Genomic DNA, 25,449 nt, shown 5'->3' with positions numbered 1-25,449 from the left:
AGACATGAAGAACCATGAGGGGGCGACAAACTCGCGAGGAGCACCCCAGGGGGGTAGGCGCCCCCCACGGTTGTTGGCCCCTCGTGGCACCTCTTGACCTAATTCCACATCTATAAATTCTCAAATATTCCCAATACATTAGAAAGCCACCCAAAATACTTTTTTCGCCGCCGCAAGTTTCTGCTCTTCCGCAATCCCATCTGGAGGCCTTTTCCGGTACTCTTTAGGAGGGGGACAGATCACGGAGGGCTTCTATATCAACCTTGCTGCCCTTCCGATGATGTGTGAGTAGTTTACCACAGACCTACGGGTCCATAGCTAGTAGCTAGATGACTTCTTCTCTCTCTTTAATCTTCAATACAATATTCTCTTTGATGTTTTTGAACATCTATTCGATGTAATCTTTTTTTGCAATGTTCGGTACTCATAACCACACAAACCATCTTGTACCTCAACATTAATTCCTTTATGAATCTTTGGGTCCAGCCTTACCAAGTCTGATCAGGTATGAAGACATCCAGTGAGGTCTCCCAAAAGTTCGCAACATTATCGTCAGGAGGTTCAGTCCCCATGCAGCAGCCGACTATCCTCACTTAATATGTGTGGGGTTAGATTACCCCTTCTGTGGTAGGTGCTTAAACCCCTCCACAGACGGGTTTAGCATATCCATCACTAAGCTTCAATCAATGGAGGCGTAGTCTCCACTGACGGGCACTTTCCTGTCGGTGAAAATTGACAACTAGTGACAGTTTTAAAAGATGAAAACACCATGGTAAAGGCAGCGTGGAGAGTAGCGGTGGACAACTTAGACATGCCCATGGATACTCCCTCCCCTAATTCATTAATCTCATTATTAGTTCATGTATTTCTTAAAATATTAATACTATAGTGATTTTTTAATGCCACAATGCAACCATGTGGATGTCTCTATTGAGGCCACAATGCAAATCTAGGTTAGTTAGGTTGTTGTGTCAAGCTGGGCTACAATTGGCGGCAACAAGTGGCAGATATGTGGCCCAAACTGGAACTGCGTAGAAAGACATACTAATTAATGCTAAGTGAGCATCAGTGGCACCGAGTATTCGTAAAGATTCATTTATAACTTCTTATTGTGCTAAAAAGAAAGTTATAAATTGTTGTAAAAAATCAGTTGTAACTTCAACTCATAACTCGTGAAAATAATAATCATACTATAAATAGTTAATATAAACTAGGCTATCAACTGGACCCGCTACCACTCCAACATCAGTGACATCGCCGCCGTCGCCATGGTTTTGGTTACACTATCACCACTCCAAACATCGGTGAACATTAGTCGCACGGAGAAGGAAATGTGGCCGGTGAGCCACCCGATTTAGCGTCAGGGCCGTGTAGAGAAAAGATCTCAGAGAGCGGCAGCGCGAGGGGAAAGATGCAGAAGCGTGTTCTCGATGTGGCAGGAAAGAAGTGCGGAAGACAGAGGAATGGACGATGCGAAAATAATTAACACTTACTCTAACATAGTCCGTGTATGCTAAAGAGATTTTACGGCAATGATCAAGGGAGACTTAAGGCCCGGCGACACCCCGCTAGCCTCAACAACCTCAGAAGAGTCCGGATCCTGCCACCCGGCAGCTCTCAGTCGAAATGGTACATCATGTTGGCTAACGTGAGCTTAGCAAGGCGCGTCCCAAAGGCCATACCGAGGCACCCCCTCTTCCCCGCGCCGAACGGTAGGAGCCGGGGGTCCTTGCCATTGTAGTCGATGGTTCTGCCTGGCCTTTTGTGTTAAACGGCAGGAAAGAAGTGCGGTAGACTGATGTATGTACGATGCGGATCCGGCAATGCGTGATGCTTTCGGCCACAACGCAAAATTCATACCGTTCGTCGGTTAACTCTCTCCTTTATGTAATTGCTATGGGGGAAATAATTAGCAGTTTAGCACTTACGCCAACATAGTCCATATATGCTTATAAAGGTTTTACGGCAAGGATCAAGGCAGACTTGAGGCCTGGCGACACCCCGTTAGCCTCAATAACCTCAAACGACTCCGGATCCTGGCCACCCGGCAGCTCCCAGTCGAAATGGTACATCATGTTGGCTAGTGTGAGCTTTATGAGGCGCGTCCCAAAGGCAATGCCAGGACACCCCCTCCTCCCCACGCCAAATGGTAGGAACCGGGGGTCCTTACCATTGTAGTCGATGGTTCCATCCAGGAACCTTTCTGGCCGAAACTCCTCACCGTTCTCCCACGATTCGTTATCCTTCCCAATGGCCCACGTGGTGACCATGACCCGGGTCTTCGCCAAGGTGTCATAGTGTAGAATTGTATTGAATAATTGTTGATGAAATATTGTGCCGGTACAAGAAGTATATATAAGAGCCAAGCCGCACCTGACCTAGCCTTATTACAAACCGAGTAGGAGTCTAAATCCTAATACAAGTTGTATTCTAACATCCCCCCGCAGTGTCAACAGTAGGCTCGACGACGTTGACTGAAACGAATGTCTTGAAACGGAGTAGTCGCCAGGCCTTTAGTAAAGATATCAGCAAACTGAGCAGAAGTAGGCACGTGGAGAACCCGAACATGAATGTCGATCTCAATATGCTTGGTGCGACGGTGTTGAACCGGATTCCCTGACATGTAGATAGCTGAAATATTATCACAGTAAACAATGGTAGCTTGCTCAATAGGACGGTGCAGCTCTGACAACAACTGGCGCAACAAACCGTCTCAGCAACCGCATGAGCCACAGCGCGGTACTCAACTTCAGCAGACGAGCGGGAGACCGTAACCTGCCTTTTTGAAGACCAAGAAACCAAATTGTTACCAAGAAAAACACAAAATCCGGATGTGGACCTACGAGTATCTGGACAACCAGCCTAGTCTGCATCAGAGTAAGCCGTCAAGGAGGTGCGAGAGGAGTTGTTGATATGAAGACCTAAGTCTAGTGTGCCTTTAAGATACCGAAAATACGTTTGACATGATTGTAGTGTGGAATACGAAAATCATGCATGTATAAACAAGCTTGTTGGACAGCAAAATAAATTTCAGGACGAGTGAGAGTAAGATACTGAAGTGCACCGGTAAAACTATGATAAAGAGAAGGATCATAGAAAGAATCACCGTCGGCAGAGAGTTTGGAACCTGTATCAACAGGGGTACGGGAAGTTTGACAATCAAGCATACCAGAACAAGAAAGAAGATCCAGAGTGTACTAACGTTAAGACAAGAAAAGACCAGAGGAGTCACGGATAACAACAATACCTAAGAAGTGGTGAAGAAGATCTAAATCTGTCATAGAGAATTCGTGGCGAAGAAGAGAGATAATATGATCTAAAAATTGTTGTGAAGAAGCTGTGAGGATAATATCATCAACATATAAAAGAAGGCAAGCAGTGTTGTTGTTGTGATGAAAGGTGAAGAGTGAAGTGTCAGAACGGGAAGGGGTAAAACCGATGGTTTGAGCATAAGTAGAAAAGCGTTGGAACCAGGCACGTGGTGCTTGTTTAAGACCATAAAGAGATTTTTGAAGAAGACAAACATGATTAGGATAGGAGGAATGTTCGAAGCCAAGAGGTTGTTGACAATAGACTGTTTCTTGAAGAGAGCCATGAAGAAAAGCATTTTTGACATCTAGTTGATGAATTGGCCAGGAAGAAGAGACGGCGATGCTAAGGACAGTGCGAATAGTGCTAGGCTTGACAACTGGAGAGAAAGTCTCATCATAATCGATGCCGTGTTGCTGAGAGTAACCACGGCATACTGATCAAGCCTTATAACATGCAAGACTCCCATCAGAATTAAATTGATGGCGAAAAACCTGTTTGCCCGAAACAATATTTGTATTGGAAGGACGAGGAACTAACTGCCATGTGTTATTCTACAGAAGGGCATCATATTCATCTTTCATAGCTGCTGCCTAATTAGGATCTAGGAGAGCTGATTTGTAAGATTTGGGTAGAGAGGAAGGAGATACAGATGCATGAAGATTGAGACGATCTTTTGCAGGTAAACGAAATCCGGACTTGGCACGTGTGCGGATGGTATGATCGTTAGTAGGAGCTGGAACGGAAATAGCATGAGCAGGAGGGGTGGGGGAAGATGTGGTGGACGCATCCGGCGCAGCGGAGGAAGCGGACGCGGGAGATGGCGGTGAAGACTGCGGCGGCAGGAGGTCTGCCGCGACAGAGTGTAATGGGTTTGCCTCTGCCGGAACAGGGGTGATGACAGAAGTGGTCGTGGCAGGATCTGCTACCGCGGCAGAGGATTCGGCTGGTTTCGCTGGATAGGTCGGCGGGTGAAAGAAGGGAAGATGATTGCGACGAGAGGGACTAGTGGACGGCGTGGGTGAGTTGGGATCTAATTGTTAACGCTTGGAAAAGGGAAAAATGTTTTCAGCGAATGTTACATGACGAGACACATGAACACGACCACTAACAAGATCTAGACAATGATACCCCTTGTGCTCGTCAGAAAAACCTAGATGGACACACGGGGTAGAGCGCGGGGAAAGTTTGTTAGGAGAAGTGTAGTAGGAGTTTGGGAAACAAAGACAACCGAAGACGCGAACGTCGGAGTAATTTGGATGAGAGAGAAATAAAGAGAAGTAAGGAGTAGTTTGTGGGTTAACTTTGGATGCACGGATATTGAGTAAATATGTGGCAGTGTGGAGGGCCTCAGCCCAGAACTTTGGAGGCATAGAAGATTGAACAAGCAGAGTGCGAATGATGTCATTAAGAGTACGCAGAGAACGCTCGGCTTTGCCGTTTTGAGGGGAGGTATAAGGACAAGAGAAACGCAAGAGAATTCCATATTGTAGAAAGAAATTTCGATTTTTAAAGTTGTCAAATTCATGACCATTATCACATTGGATGAATCTTATAGGAAGGAAAAAGTGGACCAAGACATAGCGCTGAAAGTTATGAAATATATTATGAACGTCGGATTTGTTGCGTAAAGAAAAAGTCCAAACATAATGAGTAAAATCATCAAGAATCATGAGATAATACTTAAAACCAGATACACTTTCTATTGGTGATGTCTAGATATCACAATGAAGTAATTCAAAAGGAAAAGTACTAGAAGATTGAGAGGATCTAAAGGGAAGGCAAACATGTTTTCCTAATTGACCTGACTGGCACATAGAAGAATTATGAGAGTCTCTATTAGAAGGTATTGAAAATTCACTAAGAATTGTGGATAATACATTTTTATTGGGATGGCTGAGACGTTGGTGCCACAGATCAACAGAGGCCACCGTAGATGTTGGAGGAGCAGCGACCGGAACACCATGGAGAGAATATAAATCACCGGAGCTATTGAATCGAGCGATCTCGGCCTCGGTCGGGTAGTCCTTCACGGACAAACCAAAGGGGTCAAACTCAAAAGAAACATGATTATCAGTGGTGATTTGGCGAACAGAAATCAGATTTTTAATAAGAGCATGAGCTACAAGAACATCACGAAGAAGCAAAGGCTTAGTTGGTGATTGGATTTGAGCCTGACCGACACAGTAAATAGGAATAGAAGATCCATCACCAAGAGTAATAGAGGGAAAAGACGAAGGTGTGCAAGAAGAAAGTAAATTACTCGATGCAGACATATGGCGAGAAGCACCAGAATAAAAAATCCAATCCGTACATGAGTTCCCTTGTGCAGCAAAGTTGTTCATGGCTGGTAGAAAAGCAGCTTGGTCCCAGCTCGGAGTCGAAGTAGAGGCCGGTGTAGTCATGGGAGCTTGCGAGTGTGGTGGCGTCGGCAGTAGGGCCGGCATCGGCGTAAAGAGAGAGAGACACCATCATTGTACTGCTGCATGTAGGGGGACGATGGAGCGCCATAGGATGCATAAGGACTGGTGTTGTAGATCGGTGGCGCGTAGGACGGAGCAGCGTGGTACGCGGCCGTCGACTGTCGGGGCGCGAGGAGAGGCACGCCGGTGTGAGGGCGAGCATCGGGCTGCCAGGCACCGGTACAGGCAGGCAGGGCGCCATATGGCGTAGGGGCGGACCAGGGCATAGGCCACGCCGAGACTAGCCCTGTCCATGGATCAGGAGATGGGCGCCATCCGGGCGGTGAGGAAGCCGGGGGCGGTGGTGGTGCCGTTGGTGGAGCCGGGGGCGGAGTAGGAGCGGGCGCCGTGCGGAACTGCGGCGGCTTAGGGTTTTTGCCCCGGTAGTTGGGACTTGGACGCCAGCCGGATGGTTGAGGAGGTGTTGTTGGTGGAGGTGACGGTGGCGGCGTCGACGCAGGCGGGCGAGGAGAAGCAGCGCGTCGCTCGAGGTAGCCGGGCGGCGGCAGCGGTAGCGGGGCTGGCGGGTTAGCCATACCCTAGGATCGAAAGTCCGATACCATGTAGAATTGTATTGAATAATTGTTGATGCAATATTATACCGGTACAAGAAGTATATATAAGAGTCAAGCTGCATCTGACCTAGCCTTGTTACAAACCGAGTAGAAGTCTACATCCTAATACAAGTTGTATTCTAACACATAGCCGTGCAACTGTGCATCTTGAATTGACTCGCGTGGGATGAGGACCGGCATCGGATGTAGCCGCAGTGTTTCTTTCATGGCCGCCTCTAGGAGGTTCATCTTTTCCAGCTCCTCCTCAAGGACTCCTCCATGCGCACCGGCAGCAACCTGTCTGACCTCCAACTGCACCTTTGTCATTTCTCTTGGATTCTTAACGAGCTCCGCCATGGTCCATTCTATCGTCCTGTAGGTCATGTCGGTGCTTGCTATGAACATGTCCTGCAGATGCAATACAATACGAAGATACGCTCAGAAACATTTTTTTTTTGCAAACAACATGTTGTGGCTGCTAATCTACCAACTAGTTCCTGTTCTCATATTAGTATTCCCTTGGTAAACAAATATAAGACGTTTTATAGATCACTGAAGTAGTGACCTCAATATCTTATCTTAGGTTCGTTCACAGAGGTAGTACTTACCAGATGAGGCCCTTCACGTCAATCCGGTCCAGCTTAGACCCCTGATCACCATCGTTGGCGATCGAGAGCAAGTCATCCAGGTGGTCCCGGGCCTCGCCGTCGTTTCCTGGGTCCCCCTCGTGCTCTGTGATAGTCCTCTCCATAATACTGTCGAGCCGATCAGGAAAATCTACCGTTTCCGTGATGTACCGGAAAATCGCCAGCCGTTCATTGTGTTTTAAAGATTGGTGCATCACTGTGTGGTATAAAAACAAAGTAGTCTGTTTTGAGAATACATAGTTATACAACCTGCAAACAGGGTACATCGGTCCTGTCAATGCCAGGTTTTGGTCAGATGACACAGGGGGTGTTTGGTTCAAAAGTCCTAGGACTTTTTCTAGTCCCAGGGACTAATCAAAAAACACTCTCTAGTAGAGTCTTTTTCTAGTCTCTGTAGAAAAAGTCCCTCCCGTTTGGTTCCTAGGGACTTTTTCTAGTCTCTGGGACTAAAAAGTCCCTGAACCAAACACCCCCACAGGGTCTTGCATGCATGTGTTTTCCATTCTCTCTCTTCTCTCTCCCACACTAATTCATCAATTTATTTCACCTTTGCTAACTTAAGATCATTCATATCTCTTAAACCAAACTTTCGATTTCAAATTTCTTTATATATTTGAACTCATGTCACAAAGACCTTTAAAACAAGACCAATTTTGGATACATTAAATGGTTTAAAATTCATGAAACACATTTCACATTTTTCACCCACTTGAAATCTTATGAATAAAATAATTTCAATCAGTTTCAACAGTTCACATTTAAATTTTATATTGTTTTTTACTTTCAAAACTTACATTTCACTTTTCACTGGTTTGTTTCAGATAAATCATATGTACTTCAATTCCACATTTTTGAAAGATCATATTTCACTATTTAAAAAAACCGTTTCACATTTGCAAATGAACGGTTTCACAAGTTGTCATTTCAATTCAGATTGTTTTTCACTTTCAGAACCTACATTTCATTTTTCACTAGCTTAGTTCACAAAAAATCACATATATTACATTTGCATATTTTTGAAAATAACATGTTGCACAGTCTTGAAATAAACTGTTACATGTTTTGAAATAGTCAGTTTCATAAGTTGACACTTCACTTCATATTGTTTTACTTTTAGAAACTACATTTCACTTTGCACTAACTTGTTCCACAAAAATCACATCTATTTCAATTTCATATTATTGAAGTAGCTTGTTCCACAAATTGCACATCTATGAAATAACATATTTTACTCATTTAAAAAAATACTACACATTTTCAAATAACCAGTTTCACAAGTTGACATTCAGTTTTATATTTGGGTTTATAGGTTTCTGTGAAAAAGGTTGTTCTCACGTATTTCTAATGAAATAGGTTTGTTTCAATTTTTTCCTAGTGAATGGGTTTTTTCACATATGAAATGTGAAACGTAAAAATTTAAATGTGTTTCAAATGTATCCAAAATTGGTCTAGTTCTAAAGTTCTTGATGTCAGGAATCCAAAAATATAGAAAGTTTCATAAACATGTCTATAGTTTAAAAGATATTATTTCTTTAGATTGTATATGATGGAATAAAGTCTATGTATTTGTTCTGCGAGTAGAGAGAGAGAACAGAGTTGCATGCGTACCTTGTATGAACGAAAAATGTACCTTCGACCTATTAAGCCGATACCGATTTGACTAGAAGAAAAGATACAAGAAATATACTAACACTATATGTCTAAGTGGGTCATACATCCGCACGAATCTCAGCAGAAATGAGTGCTCTCGGATGTACCGGTACATCACGCAACCGCGCAATATGACTTTGCAACTGTCGAGCTTGGCCGCCGTCCGCTTCACCCTCGCGTGGAGCCCCGTCATGTTGGGGATCGTTGCAGAATTTTAAAATTTTCTACGCATCACCAAGATCCATCTATGGAGTTTACTAGCAACGAGAAGGAAGGAGTGCATCTACATACCCTTGTAGATCGCGAGCGGAAGCGTTCAAGTGAACGGGGTTGATGGAGTCGTACTTGTCGTGATCCAAATCACCGATGACCGAGCGCCGAATGGACGGCACCTCCGCGTTCAACACACGTACGGAGCAGCGACGTCTCCTCCTTCGTGATCCAGCAAGGGGGAAGGAGAGGTTGATGGAGATCCAGCAGCACGACGGCGTGGTGGTGGAAGTAGCGGGGATCCCGGCAGGGCTTCGCCAAGCACATGCGGGAAGGAGAGGTGTCACGGGAGGGAGAGGGAGGCGCTAGGGGCTGTGGTGCGGCTGCCCTCCCTCCCCCCCACTATTTATAGGGGCCCTGGGGGGCGCCGGCCCCCTGGAGATCCTATCTGAGGGGGGGGGCGGCGGCCAAAGGGGGTGGCTTGCCCCCCAAGCCAAGTGGGGCGCCCCCCACCCCCAGGGTTTCCAACCCTAGGCGCAGGGGAGGCCCAAGGGGGGCGCACCAGCTCACCAGTGGCTGGTTCCCCTCCCCACTTCAGCCCATGGGGCCCTCCGGGACAGGTGGCCCCACCCGGTGGACCCCCGGAACCCTTCCGGTGGTCCCGGTACAATACCGATAACCCCCGAAACTTTCCCGGTGGCCGAAACTGGACTTCCTATATATAATTCTTCACCTCCGGACCATTCCGGAACTCCTCGTGACGTCCGGTATCTCGTCCGGGACTCCGAACAACTTTTGGTTTCCGCATACTAATATCTCTACAACCCTAGCGTCACCGAACCTTAAGTGTGTAGACCCTACGGGTTTGGGAGACATGCAGACATGACCGAGACGACTCTCCGGTCAATAACCAACAGCGGGATCTGGATACCCATGTTGGCTCCCACATGTTCCACGATGATCTCATCAGATGAACCACGATGTCGAGGATTCAATCAATCCCGTATACAATTCCCTTTGTCAATCGGTATGTTACTTGCCCGAGATTCGATCGTCGGTATCCCAATACCTTGTTCAATCTCGTTACCGGCAAGTCACTTTACTCGTACCGTAATGCATGATCCCGTGACCAACCACTTGGTCACTTTGAGCTCATTATGATGATGCATTACCGAGTGGGCCCAGAGATACCTCTCCGTCATACGGAGTGACAAATCCCAGTCTCGATCCGTGTCAACCCAACAGACACTTTCAGAGATACCTGTAGTGTACCTTTATAGTCACCCAGTTACGTTGTGACGTTTGGTACACCCAAAGCACTCTTACGGCATCCGGGATTTACACGATCTCATGGTCTAAGGAAAAGATACTTGACATTGGAAAAGCTCTAGCAAACGAACTACACGATCTTTGTGCTATGCTTAGGATTGGGTCTTGTCCATCACATCATTCTCCTAATGATGTGATCCCGTTATCAATGACATCCAATGTCCATAGTCAGGAAACCATGACTATCTGTTGATCAACGAGCTAGTCAACTAGAGGCTTACTAGGGACATATTGTGGTCTATGTATTCACACATGTATTACGATTTCCGGATAACACAATTATAGCATGAACAATAGACAATTATCATGAACAAGGAAATATAATAATAACCATTTTATTATTGCCTCTAGGGCATATTTCCAACAGTCTCCCACTTGCACTAGAGTCAATAATCCAGTTACATTGTGATGATTGGAACACCCATACAGTTCTGGTGTTGATCATCTTTTGCTCTAGGGAGAGGTTTAGTCAACGGATCTGCTATATTCAGGTCCGTATGTACTTTACAAATATCTATGTCTCCATTTTGAACACTTTCACGAATGGAGTTGAAGCGACGCTTGATATGCCTGGTCTTCCTGTGAAACCTGGGCTCCTTGGCAAGGGCAATAGCTCCAGTGTTGTCACAGAAGAGAGTTATCGGGCCCGACGCATTGGGAATCACCCCTAGGTCGGTAATGAACTCCTTCATCCAGATTGCTTCTTCCGCTGCCTCTGAGGCCACCATGTACTCCGCTTCACATGTAGATCCCGCCACGACGCTTTGCTTGCAACTGTACCAGCTTACTGCCCCTCCATTCAAAATATACACGTATCCGGTTTGTGACTTAGAGTCATCCAGATCTGTGTCGAAGCTAGCATCGACGTAACCCTTTACGGCGAGCTCTTCGTCACCTCCATAAACGAGAAACATATCCTTAGTCCTTTTCAGGTACTTCAGGATATTCTTGACCGCTGTCCAGTGTTCCATGCCGGGATTACTTTGGTACCTTCCTACCAAACTTACGGCAAGGTTTACATCCGGTCTGGTACACAGCATGGCATACATAATAGACCCTATGGCCGAGGCATAGGGGATGACACTCATCTTTTCTCTATCTTCTGCCGTGGTCGGGCATTGAGCCGTGCTCAATTGCACACCTTGCAATACATGCAAGAACCCCTTCTTGGACTGATCCATATTGAACTTCTTCAATATCTTGTCAAGGTACGTACTCTGTGAAAGACCAATGAGGCGTCTTGATCTATCTCTATAGATCTTGATGCCTAATATATAAGCAGCTTCTCCAAGGTCCTTCATTGAAAAACACTTATTCAAATAGGCCTTTATACTTTCCAAGAATTCTATATCATTTCCCATCAATAGTATGTCATCCACATATAATAAGAGAAATGCTACAGAGCTCCCACTCACTTTCTTGTAAACACAGGCTTCTCCATAAGTCTGTGTAAACCCAAACGCTTTGATCATCTCATCAAATCGAATGTTCCAACTCCGAGATGCTTGCACCAGCCCATAGATGGAGCGCTGGAGCTTGCATACCTTGTTAGCATTCTTAGGATCGACAAAACCTTCCGGCTGCATCATATACAATTCTTCCTTAAGAAAGCCGTTAAGGAATGCCGTTTTGACGTCCATCTGCCATATCTCATAATCATAGTATGCGGCAATTGCTAACATGATTCGGATGGACTTCAGCTTCACTACGGGTGAGAAAGTATCATCGTAGTCAACCCCTTGAACTTGTCGATAACCCTTAGCGACAAGTCGAGCTTTATAGATGGTAACATTACCATCCGCGTCCGTCTTCTTCTTAAAGATCCATTTGTTTTCTATCGCTCGCCGATCATCGGGCAAGTCTGTCAAAGTCCACACTTTGTTTTCATACATGGATCCTATCTCGGATTTCATGGCTTCTAGCCAGTTGTCAGAATCTGGGCCCGCCATTGCTTCTTCATAGTTCGAAGGTTCACCGTTCTCTAACAACATGATTTCCAGGACAGGGTTGCCGTACCACTCTGGTGCGGAACGTGTCCTTGTGGACCTACGAAGTTCAGCAGTAACTTGATCCGAAGCTTCATGATCATCATCATTAACTTCCTCCCCAGTCGGTGTAGGCACCACAGGAACATCTTCCCGCTCTGCGCTACTTTCCGGTTCGGAAGGGGTGACTATCACCTCATCAAGTTCTACTTTCCTCCCACTTATTTCTTTCGAGAGAAACTCTTTCTCCAGAAAGGACCCGTTCTTGGCAACAAAGATCTTGCCTTCGGATCTGAGGTAGAAGGTATACCCAATGGTTTCCTTAGGGTATCCTATGAAGACGCATTTCTCCGACTTGGGTTCGAGCTTTTCAGGTTGAAGTTTCTTGACATAAGCATCGCATCCCCAAACTTTTAGAAACGACAGCTTAGGTTTCTTCCCAAACCATAATTCATACGGTGTCGTCTCAACGGATTTCGACGGAGCCCTATTTAAAGTGAATGCGGCAGTCTCTAAAGCATAGCCCCAAAATGAGAGTGGTAGATCGGTAAGAGACATCATAGATCGCACCATATCCAATAGAGTGCGATTACAACGTTCAGACACACCATTTCGCTGAGGTGTTCCAGGCGGCGTGAGTTGTGAAACTATTCCACATTTCCTTAAGTGTGTGCCAAATTCGTGACTTAAATATTCCCCTCCACGATCTGATCGTAAGAACTTTATTTTCCTGTCACGTTGATTCTCAACCTCACTCTGAAATTCCTTGAACCTTTCAAAGGTCTCAGACTTGTGTTTCATTAGGTAGACATACCCATATCTAGTTAAGTCATCAGTGAGAGTGAGAACATAACGATAGCCTCCGCGAGCCTCAACACTCATTGAACCGCACACATCGGTATGTATGATTTCCAATAAGTTGGTTGCTCGCTCCATTGTTCCGGAGAACGGAGTCTTGGTCATCTTACCCATGAGGCATGGTTCGCACGTGTCAAATAATTCGTAATCAAGAGACTTCAAAAGTCCATCTGCATGGAGCTTCTTCATGCGTTTGACACCAATGTGACCAAGGCGGCAGTGCCACAAGTATGTGGGACTATCGTTATCAACTTTACATCTTTTGGTATTCACACTATGAATATGTGTAACATCACGTTCGAGATTCATTAAGAATAAACCATTGACCAGCGGGGCATGACCATAAAACATATCTCTCATATAAATAGAACAACCATTATTCTCGGATTTAAATGAGTAGCCATCTCGCATTAAACGAGATCCAGATACAATGTTCATGCTCAAAGCTGGCACTAAATAACAATTATTGAGGTTTAAAACTAATCCCGTAGGTAAATGTAGAGGTAGCGTGCCGACGGTGATCACATCGACCTTGGAACCATTCCCAACGCGCATCGTCACCTCGTCCTATGCCAGTCTCCGTTTATTCTGCAGCTCCTGTTTTGAGTTACAAATATGAGCAACCGCACCGGTATCAAATACCCAGGAGCTACTACGAGTACTGGTAAGGTACACATCAATTACATGTATATCACATATACCTTTGGTGTTGCCGGCCTTCTTGTACGCTAAGTATTTGGGGCAGTTCCACTTCCAGTGACCACTTCCCTTACAATAAAAGCACTCAGTCTCAGGCTTGGGTCCATTCTTTGGCTTCTTCCCGGCAACTGCCTTACCGGGCGCGGCAAATCCCTTGCCGTCCTTCTTGAAGTTCTTCTTACCCTTGCCTTTCTTGAACTTAGTGGTTTTATTCAACATCAACACTTGATGTTCCTTTTTGATCTCCACCTCCGCTGATTTCAGCATTGAATATACCTCAGGAATGGTCTTTTCCATCCCCTGCATATTGAAGTTCATCACAAAGCTCTTGTAGCTCGATGGAAGCGACTGAAGGATTCTGTTAATGACCGCGTCATCCGGGAGATTAACTCCCGGCTGAGACAAGCGGTTGTGTAACCCAGACATTTTGAGTATGTGCTCACTGACAGAACTATTTTCCTCCATTTTACAACTGAAGAACTTGTCGGAGACTTCATATCTCTCGACCCGGCATGAGCTTGGAAAACCATTTTCAGCTCTTCGAACATCTCATATGCTCCGTGTTTCTCAAAACGCTTTTGGAGCCCCGGTTCTAAGCTGTAAAGCATGCCACACTGAACGAGGGAGTAATCATCAGCACGTGATTGCCAAGCGTTCATAACGTCTTGGTTCTCTGGGATGGGTGCTTCACCTAGCGGTGCTTCTAGGACATAATCTTTCTTGGCGGCTATGAGGATGATCCTCAGGTTCCGGACCCAGTCCGTATAGTTGCTGCCATCATCTTTCAGCTTGGTTTTCTCTAGGAACGCGTTGAAGTTGAGGGCAACATGGGCCAGTTGATCTACAAGACATATTGTAAAGATTTTAGACTAAGTTCATGATAATTAAGTTCATCTAATCAAATTATTCAATGAACTCCCACTCAGATAGACATCCCTCTAGTCATCTAAGTGAAACATGATCCGAGTCAACTAGGCCGTGTCCGATCATCACGTGAGACGGACTAGTCAATATCGGTGAACATCTTCATGTTGATCGTATCTTCTATACGACTCATGCTCGACCTTTCGGTCTTCCGTGTTCCGAGGCCATGTCTGTACATGCTAGGCTCGTCAAGTCAACCTAAGTGTATTGCGTGTGTTCCGAGGCCATGTCTGTACATGCTAGGCTCGTCAACACCCGTTGTATGCGAACGTTAGAATCTATCACACCCGATCATCACGTGGTGCTTCGAAACAACGAACCTTCGCAACAGTGCACAGTTAGGGGGAACTCTTTCTTGAAATTATTATAAGGGATCATCTTACTTACTACCGTCGTTCTAAGCAAATAAGATGTAAAACATGATAAACATCACATGCAATCAAATAGTGACATGATATGGCCAATATCATTTTGCTCCTTTGATCTCCATCTTCGGGGCGCCATGATCATCTTCGTCACCGGCATGACACCATGATCTCCATCATCGTGTCTTCACGAAGTTGTCACGCCAACGATTACTTCTACTTCTATGGCTAACGTGTTTAGCAATAAAGTAAAGTAATTTACATGGCGTTATTCAATGACACGCGGGTCATACAAAAAATAAAGACAACTCCTATGGCTCCTGCCGGTTGTCATACTCATCGACATGCAAGTCGTGATTCCTATTACAAGAACATGATCAATCTCATACATCACATATATCTCATTCATCACATCCTTTTGGCCATATCACATCACAAGGCACATGCTGCAAAAACAAGTTAGACGTCCTCTAATTGTTGTTGCAAGTTTTTACGTGGCTTCTATAGGTTTCTAGCAAGAACGTTTCTTACCTACGTAAAACAACAACGTGATATGACAATTTCTATTTACCCTTCATAAGGACCCTTTTCATCGAATCCGTTCCGACTAAAGTGGGAGAGACAGACACCCGCTAGCCACCTTATGCAACTAGTGCATGTCAGTCGGTGGAACCTGTCTCACATAAGCGTACGTGTAAGGTCGGTCCGGGCCGCTTCATCCCACAATACCGCCGAAATAAGATAAGACTAGTAGTGGCAAGAAAAATTGACAACATCTACGCCCACAACTGCTTTGTGTTCTACTCGTGCATAGAAACTACGCATAGGGCTGGCACATGATGCCACTGTTGGGGATCGTTGCAGAATTTTAAAATTTTCTACGCATCACCAAGATCCATCTATGGAGTTTACTAGCAACGAGAAGGAAGGAGTGCATCTACATACCCTTGTAGATCGCGAGCGGAAGCGTTCAAGTGAACGGGGTTGATGGAGTCGTACTCGTCGTGATCCAAATCACCGATGACCGAGCGCCGAACGGACAGCACCTCCGCGTTCAACACACGTACGGAGCAGCGACGTCTCCTCCTTCTTGATCCAGCAAGGGGGAAGGAGAGGTTGATGGAGATCCAGCAGCACGACGGCGTGGTGGTGGAAGTAGCGGGGATCCCGGCAGGGCTTCGCCAAGCACAAGCGGGAAGGAGAGGTGTCACGGGAGGGAGAGGGAGGCGCCAGGGGCTGTGGTGCGGCTGCCCTCCCTCCCCCCCCCCCCCACTATTTATAGGGGCCCTGGGGGGCGCCGGCCCCCTGGAGATCCCATCTGAGGGAGGGGCGGCGGCCAAGGGGGTGGCTTGCCCCCCAAGCCAAGTGGGGCGCCCCCCACCCCCAGGGTTTCCAACCCTAGGCGCAGGGGAGGCCCAAGGGGGGCGCACCAGCTCACCAGTGGCTGGTTCCCCTCCCCACTTCAGCCCATGGGGCCCTCTGGGACAGGCGGCCCCACCCGGTGGACCCCCGGGACCCTTCCGGTGGTCCCGGTACAATACCGATAACCCCCGAAACTTTCCCGGTGGCCGAAACTGGACTTCCTATATATAATTCTTCACCTCCGGACCATTCCGGAACTCCTCGTGACGTCCGGGATCTCATCCGGGACTCCGAACAACTTTCGGGTTTCCGCATACTAATATCTCTACAACCCTAGCGTCACCGAACCTTAAGTGTGTAGACCCTACGGGTTCGGGAGACATGCAAACATGACGGAGACGACTCTCCGGTCAATAACCAACAGCGGGATCTGGTGTTGGGGAATGTAGTAATTTCAAAAAAATTCCTACGCACACGCAAGATCATGGTGATGCATAGCAACGAGAGGGGAGAGTGTTGTCCACGTACCCTCGTAGACCGACAGCGGAAGCGTTATCACAACGCGGTTGATGTAGTCGTACGTCTTCACGATCCGACCGATCAAGTACCGAACGTACGGCACCTCCAAGTTCTACACACGTTCAGCTCGATGACGTCCCTCGAACTCCGATCCAGCCGAGTGTTGAGGGAGAGTTTCGTCAGCACGACGGCGTGGTGACGATGATGATGTTCCACCGATGCAGGGCTTCGCCTAAGCTCCGGAACGGTATTATCGAGGTGTAATCTGGTGGAGGGGGGCACCGCACACGGCTAAAATATCGTATATCAAGTGTGTCTAGAGGTGCCCCCGTATATAAAGGAGCAAGGGGGAGACCGGCTGCCCTTGGCGCGCCAAAGAGAGGGGGGAGTCCTCCTCCTAGTAGGAGTAGGACTCCCCTTTCCTAGTCCTACTAGGAAAAGAAGGGGGGAAAGAAAGAGAGGGAGAGGGAGAGGGAAAGGGGGTTGCGCCCCCCTCTCCTAGTCCAACTAGGACTCCTCCTGGGAGGGGGTGCGCCACCTCCTGGCTGCTGCCCTCTCTCTCCCCTCAAGGCCCACTAAGGCCCAATACTTCCCCGGGGGGTACCGGTAACCCTCCGGCACTCCGGTTTAATCCGAAACTTCTCCGGAACACTTCCGGTGTCCGAATATAGTCGTCCAATATATCAATCTTTATGTCTCGACCATTTCGAGACTCCTCGTCATGTCCGTGATCACATCCGGGACTCCGAACAACCTTCGGTACATCAAAACTGATAAACTCATAATATAACTGTCATCGTAACTTTAAGCGTGCGGACCCTTCGGGTTCGAGAACTATGTACACATGACCGAGACACCTCTCCGGTCAATAACCAATAGCGGGACCTGGATGCCCATATTGGCTCCCACATATTCTACGAAGATCTTTATCGGTCAGACCGCATAACAACATACATTGTTCCCTTTGTCATCGGTATGTTACTTGCCCGAGATTCGATCGTCGGTATCTCGATACCTAGTTCAATCTCGTTACCGGCAAGTCTCTTTACTCGTTCCGTAATACATCATCCCGCAACTAACTCATTAGTCACAATGCTTGCAAGGCTTATAGTGATGTGCATTACCGAGTGGGCCCAGAGATACCTCTCCGACAATCGGAGTGACAAATCCTAATCTCGAAATACGCCAACCCAACAAGTACCTTTGGAGACACCTGTAGAGCACCTTTATAATCACCCATTTACGTTGTGACGTTTGGTAGCACACAAAGTGTTCCTCCGGTAAACGGGAGTTGCATAATCTCATAGTCATATGAACATGTATAAGCCATGAAGAAAGCAATAGCAACATACTAAACGATCGGGTGCTAAGCTAACGTAATGGGTCATGTCAATCACGTCATTCTCCTAATGAGGTGATCCCGTTAATCAAATGACAACTCATGTCTATGGCTAGGAAACATAACCATCTTTGATTAACGAGCTAGTCTGGTAGAGGCATACTAGTGAAACTCTGTTTGTCTATGTATTCACACATGTATTATGTTTCCGGTTAATACAATTCTAGCATGAATAATAAACATTTATCATGATATAAGGAAATATATAATACTTTATTATTGCCTCTAGGGCATATTTCCTTCATCTGGATACCCATGTTGGCTCCCACATGTTTCACGATGATCTCATCGGATGAACCACGATGTTGAGGATTCAATCAATCCCGTATACAATTCCCTTTGTCAATCGGTACGTTACCTGCCCGAGATTCGATCATCGGTATCCCAATACCTTGTTCAATCTCGTTACCGGCAAGTCACTTTACTCGTACCGTAATGCATGATCCCGTGACCAACCACTTGGTCACTTTGAGCTCATTATGATGATGCATTACCGAGTGGACCCAGAGATACCTCTCCGTCATACGGAGTGACAAATCCCAGTCTCGATCCGTGTCAACCCAACAGACACTTTCAGAGATACCTGTAGTGTACCTTTATAGTCACCCAGTTACGTTGTGACGTTTGGTACACCCAAAGCACTCTTACAGCATCCGGGAGTTACAAGATCTCATGGTCTAAGGAAAAGATACTTGACATTGGAAAAGCTCTAGCAAACGAACTACACAATCTTTGTGCTATGCTTAGGATTGGGTCTTGTCCATCACATCATTCTCCTAATGATATGATCCCGTTATCAATGACATCCAATGTCCATAGTCAGGAAACCATGACTATCTGTTGATCAACGAGCTAGTCAACTAGAGGCTTACTAGGGACATATTGTGGTCTATGTATTCACACATGTATTACGATTTCCGGATAACAAAATTATAGCATGAACAATAGACAATTATCATGAACAAGGAAATATAATAATAACCATTTTATTATTGCCTCTAGGGCATATTTCCAACACGTCACCCAGTCCACCAGCACCCTAGTGTGTCGGGAACACGTCGCTCACGGCAATCGTGCCGAGCAGCTCAGTGAGCTCCTTCATCATGTCGCGGACCTTGCCCGGTTCCACGCTGCCAAGCTTGTGCCCGAAAGCTACCCTCGAGATCACGGAGTAGGTTAGGGTGATTATGAGCTCGGTGACGTTGACTCCCGGGCGCTTGCCGCCGTCCTCCTGGGCGGCACTGGCAGCGCGGACCCGTTCCACGAAGCGCGCGTTGGTTTATATTGATTGTGGACAGAAGCAACCTCTGTCGTGCCTTACAAGGACTGACCGATTGCTCGGATTCGATCGTTACAATGATCGCTAGGATAACCATATAGGTACGGCAGAGAGAAGGAGATAGAGTTTGTTGAGATTATAACAGAGCTTTATCTCTAAGTATAACACGGTGGTGGTGGCCGGTGCCGAGCTGGTGCAGGTTGCCGATGATGGGCAGCGCCGGAGGCGAAGGTGGTGCTGCACTAGCGGCGCCATCATTGCCGCTTGATCTAAGAGCATCTCTAGCAGACCCCGTATATCGCGGACTCTTAAAACCGTTATAAGGGTCGCAAAAAACATGGTTTAAGGGTCGACTTTACCTATGGCGGCACAGACCCTGTAAATGGCACTGTAAAAACGAATATTCCTCTCAGAGATGCTCCCCGCCGTCCTCCTCCGCCTCCCCTCATAGTTTCCCGCCGCCCCCCGAACGCCCCCAATGGCGGCCGGTCACATCCGCGAGGTGGCGCTCATCTCGGCCACCTCGCCCCGCCCTTCTCTGGCCCCAATTTGAACAACCGGCGACTGATTCCGACGGTCGGCGGCCGATTCCGGTGGGCAGCAGACGATTCCGGTGAGCTATGCAGTGGAATTGCGGCGGCGCGTCCTTCCGGACGAGGTTTGACCGGTATAAGGTCAGTTTGGCCTTCGAACCTTCAAATATATGGGTTTCGGGTGTGGGTTTACGGTGCCCCTTAAAATATTTAAGGGTCGGACCACTTTTATGATTTCTATTCTGCACACTCTTTTCGACCAAACTCTTAAAATCTGAAAATTATAAGAATTTGACCGGTTTTATGGGGTCTGCTAGAGATGCTTTTAAACCTCTAACGACGAAGGCCAACCCAGGGACCACGAAGAAGAGACAGAGGACTAGGGTAGAGTCAAGCTGAGGAGAAACTATGAGCGCTAGCATAGCGTTCGTTCGACAAGACTACGGCGCGCCTGCACACGGCGCCTTAACAGAGCATGCGTACGCAGGTGTGCGAGTGCGACGTGTACGGACGGAGAGAAGCTTGCATGTCGACGCGGGATAAGGCTTGCCGGAAAGAGAAGAAGAACGACAAACAGAGTGTCCCGCCGGCAATTCGGCGCCCCAGCGCATAGGCCGGTGCTATTTCGGACGCCCGCCCGGTGTTTTTTAAATCCTGGGGCGATCTAGCTCTCAGACACGCCTCCAGACGCCGTTTCCTAAGGCGCGGCAAATTCAAATTTGGTCATTCCTGTTCCAAAAAAAATGCCACAAGTCTAGCTATCAGCGGCCTTCGGCGATCACCTTGCCACAGTTCGGCGATCAAATGAAAAGTTTGGCGTACAAAAAAAGAAAGGACGCGTGGGCAATGCATCAAACGGCGGGGTCGGCCTCCTGCGTCGGCGGAGTCGGCGTGCGCGGGCTCGGCGGCGTCGGAGCTGCTTCTGTGCTCAGCGGCGTCGGCGCGGCTTCTGTTCTGCTGGGCGTCGTTGAGGCATCATCGCTCGGGCTTGGCGGCGTCGTCGGCGTGGGCATGGGAGTTGGCGGCGCCGTCGTCGGCAGCTGGTTCAGGATGAGGCCGCGCTCCGCCAGGTACCACGCCTTGAGCTGCTCGTCGTTGCTTTGGAGCATGTCCGCCCCACCCATCAGGAAAGCCAGGTCGGTGTTCTTCTTCTTCGCGGCGACGTTGTCCGGAGTAGGTCGAGTTTGACGGCTCTGTTCGTCATCAACGCCGACCATCGTGCCTCGGTCTTCTCTTCATGCAGGGCGGCCCGGGCCTGTGCGTCAGCGAGGCAATGCTCGATGGACTCTTGCACCCGTGCGGTAGCTGAGTCAGCGTGTTTCGCCTTTTTGGGCCCTTGTTGCCGTCCGGGCGCCCGTCGGCCGAGCCCGGCGTCGGCGCGTCTGGCTTGTAGGTCTTCTTGGCCATGGCGAGGGTGCGCCGGGTATCCGCCCATTTCTCGCACTTGTCGGTACTTGTCGGTACTGCACGCCGGCGAAGGCAGGCGAGGGCGTGCGCTTGGCCGGGTGACCATGGGGGAAGGTGATGTTGGGGTTGAACCCGCCGTGCGCGTCGCCGTCGGCGTAGCCCGGCGGGGGCGTGCAGCCCCAGGGTTGCGGCGACGACGAGAAGCCGGCCGGGGAACCGACGCTTTGCTGGCTCCAGAGGGCGTACGGGGCGTGGCCGCCGGGTGGATTCATCATCCCCGCGCGAGCCGCCTTGGCTTGTTCGGCCGAGCGCTCCGCCTGCTCCGCCGCCGCCGCAACCGCGATGTCCCGGGCCTTCTTGGTGTTGGCCCTGTTCCGCCGGTCGGTGGTGACAGCCTCCGGGCGCTGAACTTCCACCCTCCAGTCGGCGTTCGACATGCCCGTGGGCTTGGACGGCGGCACCCTCGGCTTCGGCGGGGCGAAGGCGGCGGTCGCACCCGTCGCGGCGCGGGGGACCATGTACTTCTTCGGCGGCATGGCGGCCGGCTGGGAGGGGAGGAGGAGAAGATTGGCGGGAGGAATGGAGAATAAGAGGGAAGCCGAGAGGGAAAGCGGGAAGAAACGGCGGAAAAAGGCCCTCCTCTCGCCGACGGAGCGGCCCCACTCCCCTTTTCGCTTGTGCCGGCGCCCCCAGCGCGCCGGGTTCGGCTCGGGAGCGCCGGCTGTTATTCTGGCCTAAACCGACGCTAAATGAGATCATGGGACGCGACTAGACCGATTTTCGCTCGCGAATGTTAAAAAATCGCCTAAAAAGATCTGTTGGACGCGCGGCTGGAGATCTCTAATGCGTGGCTGGAGGATGACGGGGAAGGCCCGGGAATCTGCCGCTCGATCCGCACACTGCGCATGCACGGCAACATCGCCGTCCCGACGCGATGCACTTATGCTGACCGGCCAAGAGCCGTGAGTCGGGCAGGCGTGCGGCGGCGTATTCGCGTGATCAGATCAGCTTAGCTTAGCGAAATGCAGGCCCGTGCTGACTTAGCATCAGTGGGACCGAGTATTCTAAAGATTCAGTTATAACTTGTGCTAAAAAGTTATAAAGTTGTTTAAAAAAGGTTATAACCTGTGGTAAAAAGAAAATTATATAGTTGTTTAAAAAAATCAGTTGTAACTTTAACTCATAACTCGTGAAAATAATAATCATAATATAAATAATTAATATGAACTAGGCTTTCAACTGGACTCGCTACCACTCCAACATCGGTGGCACGCGGCTCAGTGAAATTAATTGCCGCCGCCGTGATTTTCGTCACACTGTTGAAACGCAGGGAGGCACACTCCTACTTCGTGGAATCAACCCTGCTGCACCCACAACCTCATCATCGGCCCAACAGCATCCCGCATCCAATACATCGCCGCCTCCCCCCTCCACGTAGAGACAAGACATCAGAGAGTGGGAGCGCAAGGGGAAAAAATGCTTCAAAAGCGTGTTCTCGATGCGGCAGGAAAGAAGTGCGGAAGACAGAGGGATCAGGCGACACGTGAAGCGTTCGGACACAAGCAAAATTCATGATGTTTGCCGATTAATTTTGTCCTTTATTTAATTGCTATTGGGGAACTAATTAGCACTTACTCTAACATAGTCCATGTATGCTTAAAGAGGTTTTACGCCAAAGATCATGGCAGACTTAAGGCCTGTCGACACCCCGCTAGCCTCAACAACCTCAAATGAGTCTGGATCCTGGCCACCCGGTAACTCTTAGTCGAAATGGTACATCATGTTAGCTAACGTGAGCTCCACGAGGCGCGTCCCAAAGGCCATACCGGGGCAACCCCTCCTCCCTGCACCGAACGGTAGGAACCGGGGATCCTTGCCATTGTAGTCAATGGTTCCGCCCAGGAACCTTTCTGGCCGGAACTCCTCGGCGTTCTCCCACGACTCGTTATCCCTCCCGATGGCCCACGTGTTAACCATGACATTGGTTTTGGCCGGGATGGCATAACCGTGCAGCTGTGCATCTTGAATCGACTCGCGTGGGAGGAGGAGCGGCACTGCTGGGTGTAGCCGCAATGTCTCTTTCATGGCCGCCTGCAGGAGGTTCATCTTCCCCAGCTCCTCCTCGAGGACTCCTCCATGCGCGCCTGCTGCAACCTGTCTCACCTCTGATTGCACCTTTGCCATTTCTCTTGGATTCTTGATGAGCTCCGCCATGGTCCATTCTATCGTCTTGTAGGTCGTGTCGGTGCCACCTATGAACATGTCCTGCAGATGCAATACAATGCCAAGATATAAGCTAATAAGCATGTACTCTGGCTGCTCCTACTCCTAGTGGCAGCTGGTGCCACATATACTGCTGATCTACAAAACCGGCAACCAATTCTTGTTCTCAGATTAATACTTAGCGTTTCTCGAACAAAACAAATTAATTTCACTTACCAAGATAAGTCCCTTCACATCAATCCGGTCCAGCTTAAACCCCTGGTCGCCATCCTTAGCGATCGAGAGCAAGTCGTCCAGGAGGTCCCGAGCCTCGCCGTCGTTTCCTGGGTCCTCCTCGTGCTCCGTGATGGTCCTCTCCATAATAATGTCGAGCTTGGCCGCCGTCGCCGTGAGCGACGTGTTCCCGAGATTAGGGTGGCTAGTGGACTGGGCAACGGGGCTCGACGCGAGGATGAAGAGGACCTTGGCCGGCTCGACGCCGCCAAGCTTGTGCCCGAAAGCCGCCCGCGAGATCACGGAGTAGGTTAGGGTGATGATGAGCTCGGTGACGTTGACCCCCGGGCGTTTGCCGCCGTCCTCCTGGGCGCCACTGGCCGCCCGGACCCGTCCCACGAAGCGCGCGGCCTCCTCCTCCCGGAGGGCGCGGAAGGAGTCGACCCGCTTCACGCTGAGGAGGTGCACCACGGCGATGCGGCGTAGTTGGCGCCAGCGCTCGCTGTAGGCGCTGAAGGCGACGTCCCGGCAGCCGTAGAACGTGCCGCGGGTCATGTACTGCTGCGGGCGGCTGCAGAAGACGTGGTCCTGGGTCCTGAGCACCGCGTCGGCGAGCGGGGCCGAGGAGACCACGACGGCCCGCACGGCGCCGATGCGGAGGAGGATGAGCGGGCCGTGGCGCCGAGCTAGGGCCTCCAGCGTCCGGTGATGGCGGCCCCGCCCGAACTGGAGCAGGTTGCCGATGATAGGCAGCCCAGGTGGCGAAGGTGGCTGCGCACTCCGGCGGCCATATCGGAAGCCTCTCGCGACGATGGTGAAGCAAGATACCACGAAGAGGAGGCAGAGGAGTAGTGTAGAGTCGAGCTGAAGAGATGCCATGAGGGCTAGCTAGCCTGGCAGAGCGAACGGACGCTACATGTGTGTGCAACGACCAGATAGCTAGCGGTGAACTTAAGTTGATCCGCAGGATCCACACAAGACAAATTTCGCCTGATGGATACGCACCGCTGAAGAATCTGCGGCGGGGTGACCATGCATGTCTGGACGACCGGACACGTACGGCGGCGATACGAAGGACTGGAAGCCATGTGGCAGAGCTGCGCATGGAACGACGAGGCCGGCTGGAGGACAACGGAGTGGATATAATTCATGTGGTGGTGGTACGATTCAGGCATTGAGCGATGGTTGTTGCACGGCGGGACGGAGATCATATCGGAAATATCTGCTTTCGACGCGCCCAGCATGCATGAATGCATGGACAGAACAGCAACATCGTTGTCCCGATACCGGCAAAAGAAAAAGAAAAACATCGTTGTCCCGAATCCCGATGCAATCATGCAAGATGCCGACCCAGGCCAGGGAAGAGGCGGCAGGTGCGAAGCTGTGGTATTTTTCTCTTTTTGAGAAAAGGGCGATCTCTCTGATTTTCATTACTATTAACACTTTTCACCAAATTTCATTAATACTAGCAAAAGGATCCGTGCGTTACAACGGGAGAAAAAAATCTTAATCTTCAAAGACC

The 25,449-nt window shown here is 49.0% G+C and overlaps 1 protein-coding gene and 1 pseudogene across 1 annotated transcript; both read right to left on the bottom strand.

The window, feature by feature from the left end:
* Positions 1-1,949: 1,949 nt before the first annotated feature.
* On the bottom strand, positions 1,950-21,301 carry LOC109776127 (cytochrome P450 71A1-like; annotated as a pseudogene).
* Positions 21,302-23,068: 1,767 nt separating this feature from the next.
* Positions 23,069-24,854, bottom strand: LOC109785021 (cytochrome P450 71A1). The gene is made up of 2 exons (XM_020343631.4): positions 23,931-24,854; positions 23,069-23,756 (listed from the first exon to the last, which is right to left on the bottom strand). The coding sequence occupies exons 1-2, from the start codon at positions 24,804-24,806 to the stop codon at positions 23,253-23,255; spliced, it is 1,380 nt and encodes a 459-aa protein (XP_020199220.1). The 5' UTR covers positions 24,807-24,854; the 3' UTR covers positions 23,069-23,252.
* Between the last annotated feature and the right edge of the window lie 595 nt (positions 24,855-25,449).

This window comes from Aegilops tauschii, chromosome 1, assembly GCF_002575655.3.
Source record: "Aegilops tauschii subsp. strangulata cultivar AL8/78 chromosome 1, Aet v6.0, whole genome shotgun sequence".
NCBI classification, from domain to species: domain Eukaryota; kingdom Viridiplantae; phylum Streptophyta; class Magnoliopsida; order Poales; family Poaceae; genus Aegilops; species Aegilops tauschii.
The sequence above is the reverse complement of the archived record's forward strand: the minus strand, read 5'-3'. Positions and strand labels throughout refer to the sequence as shown.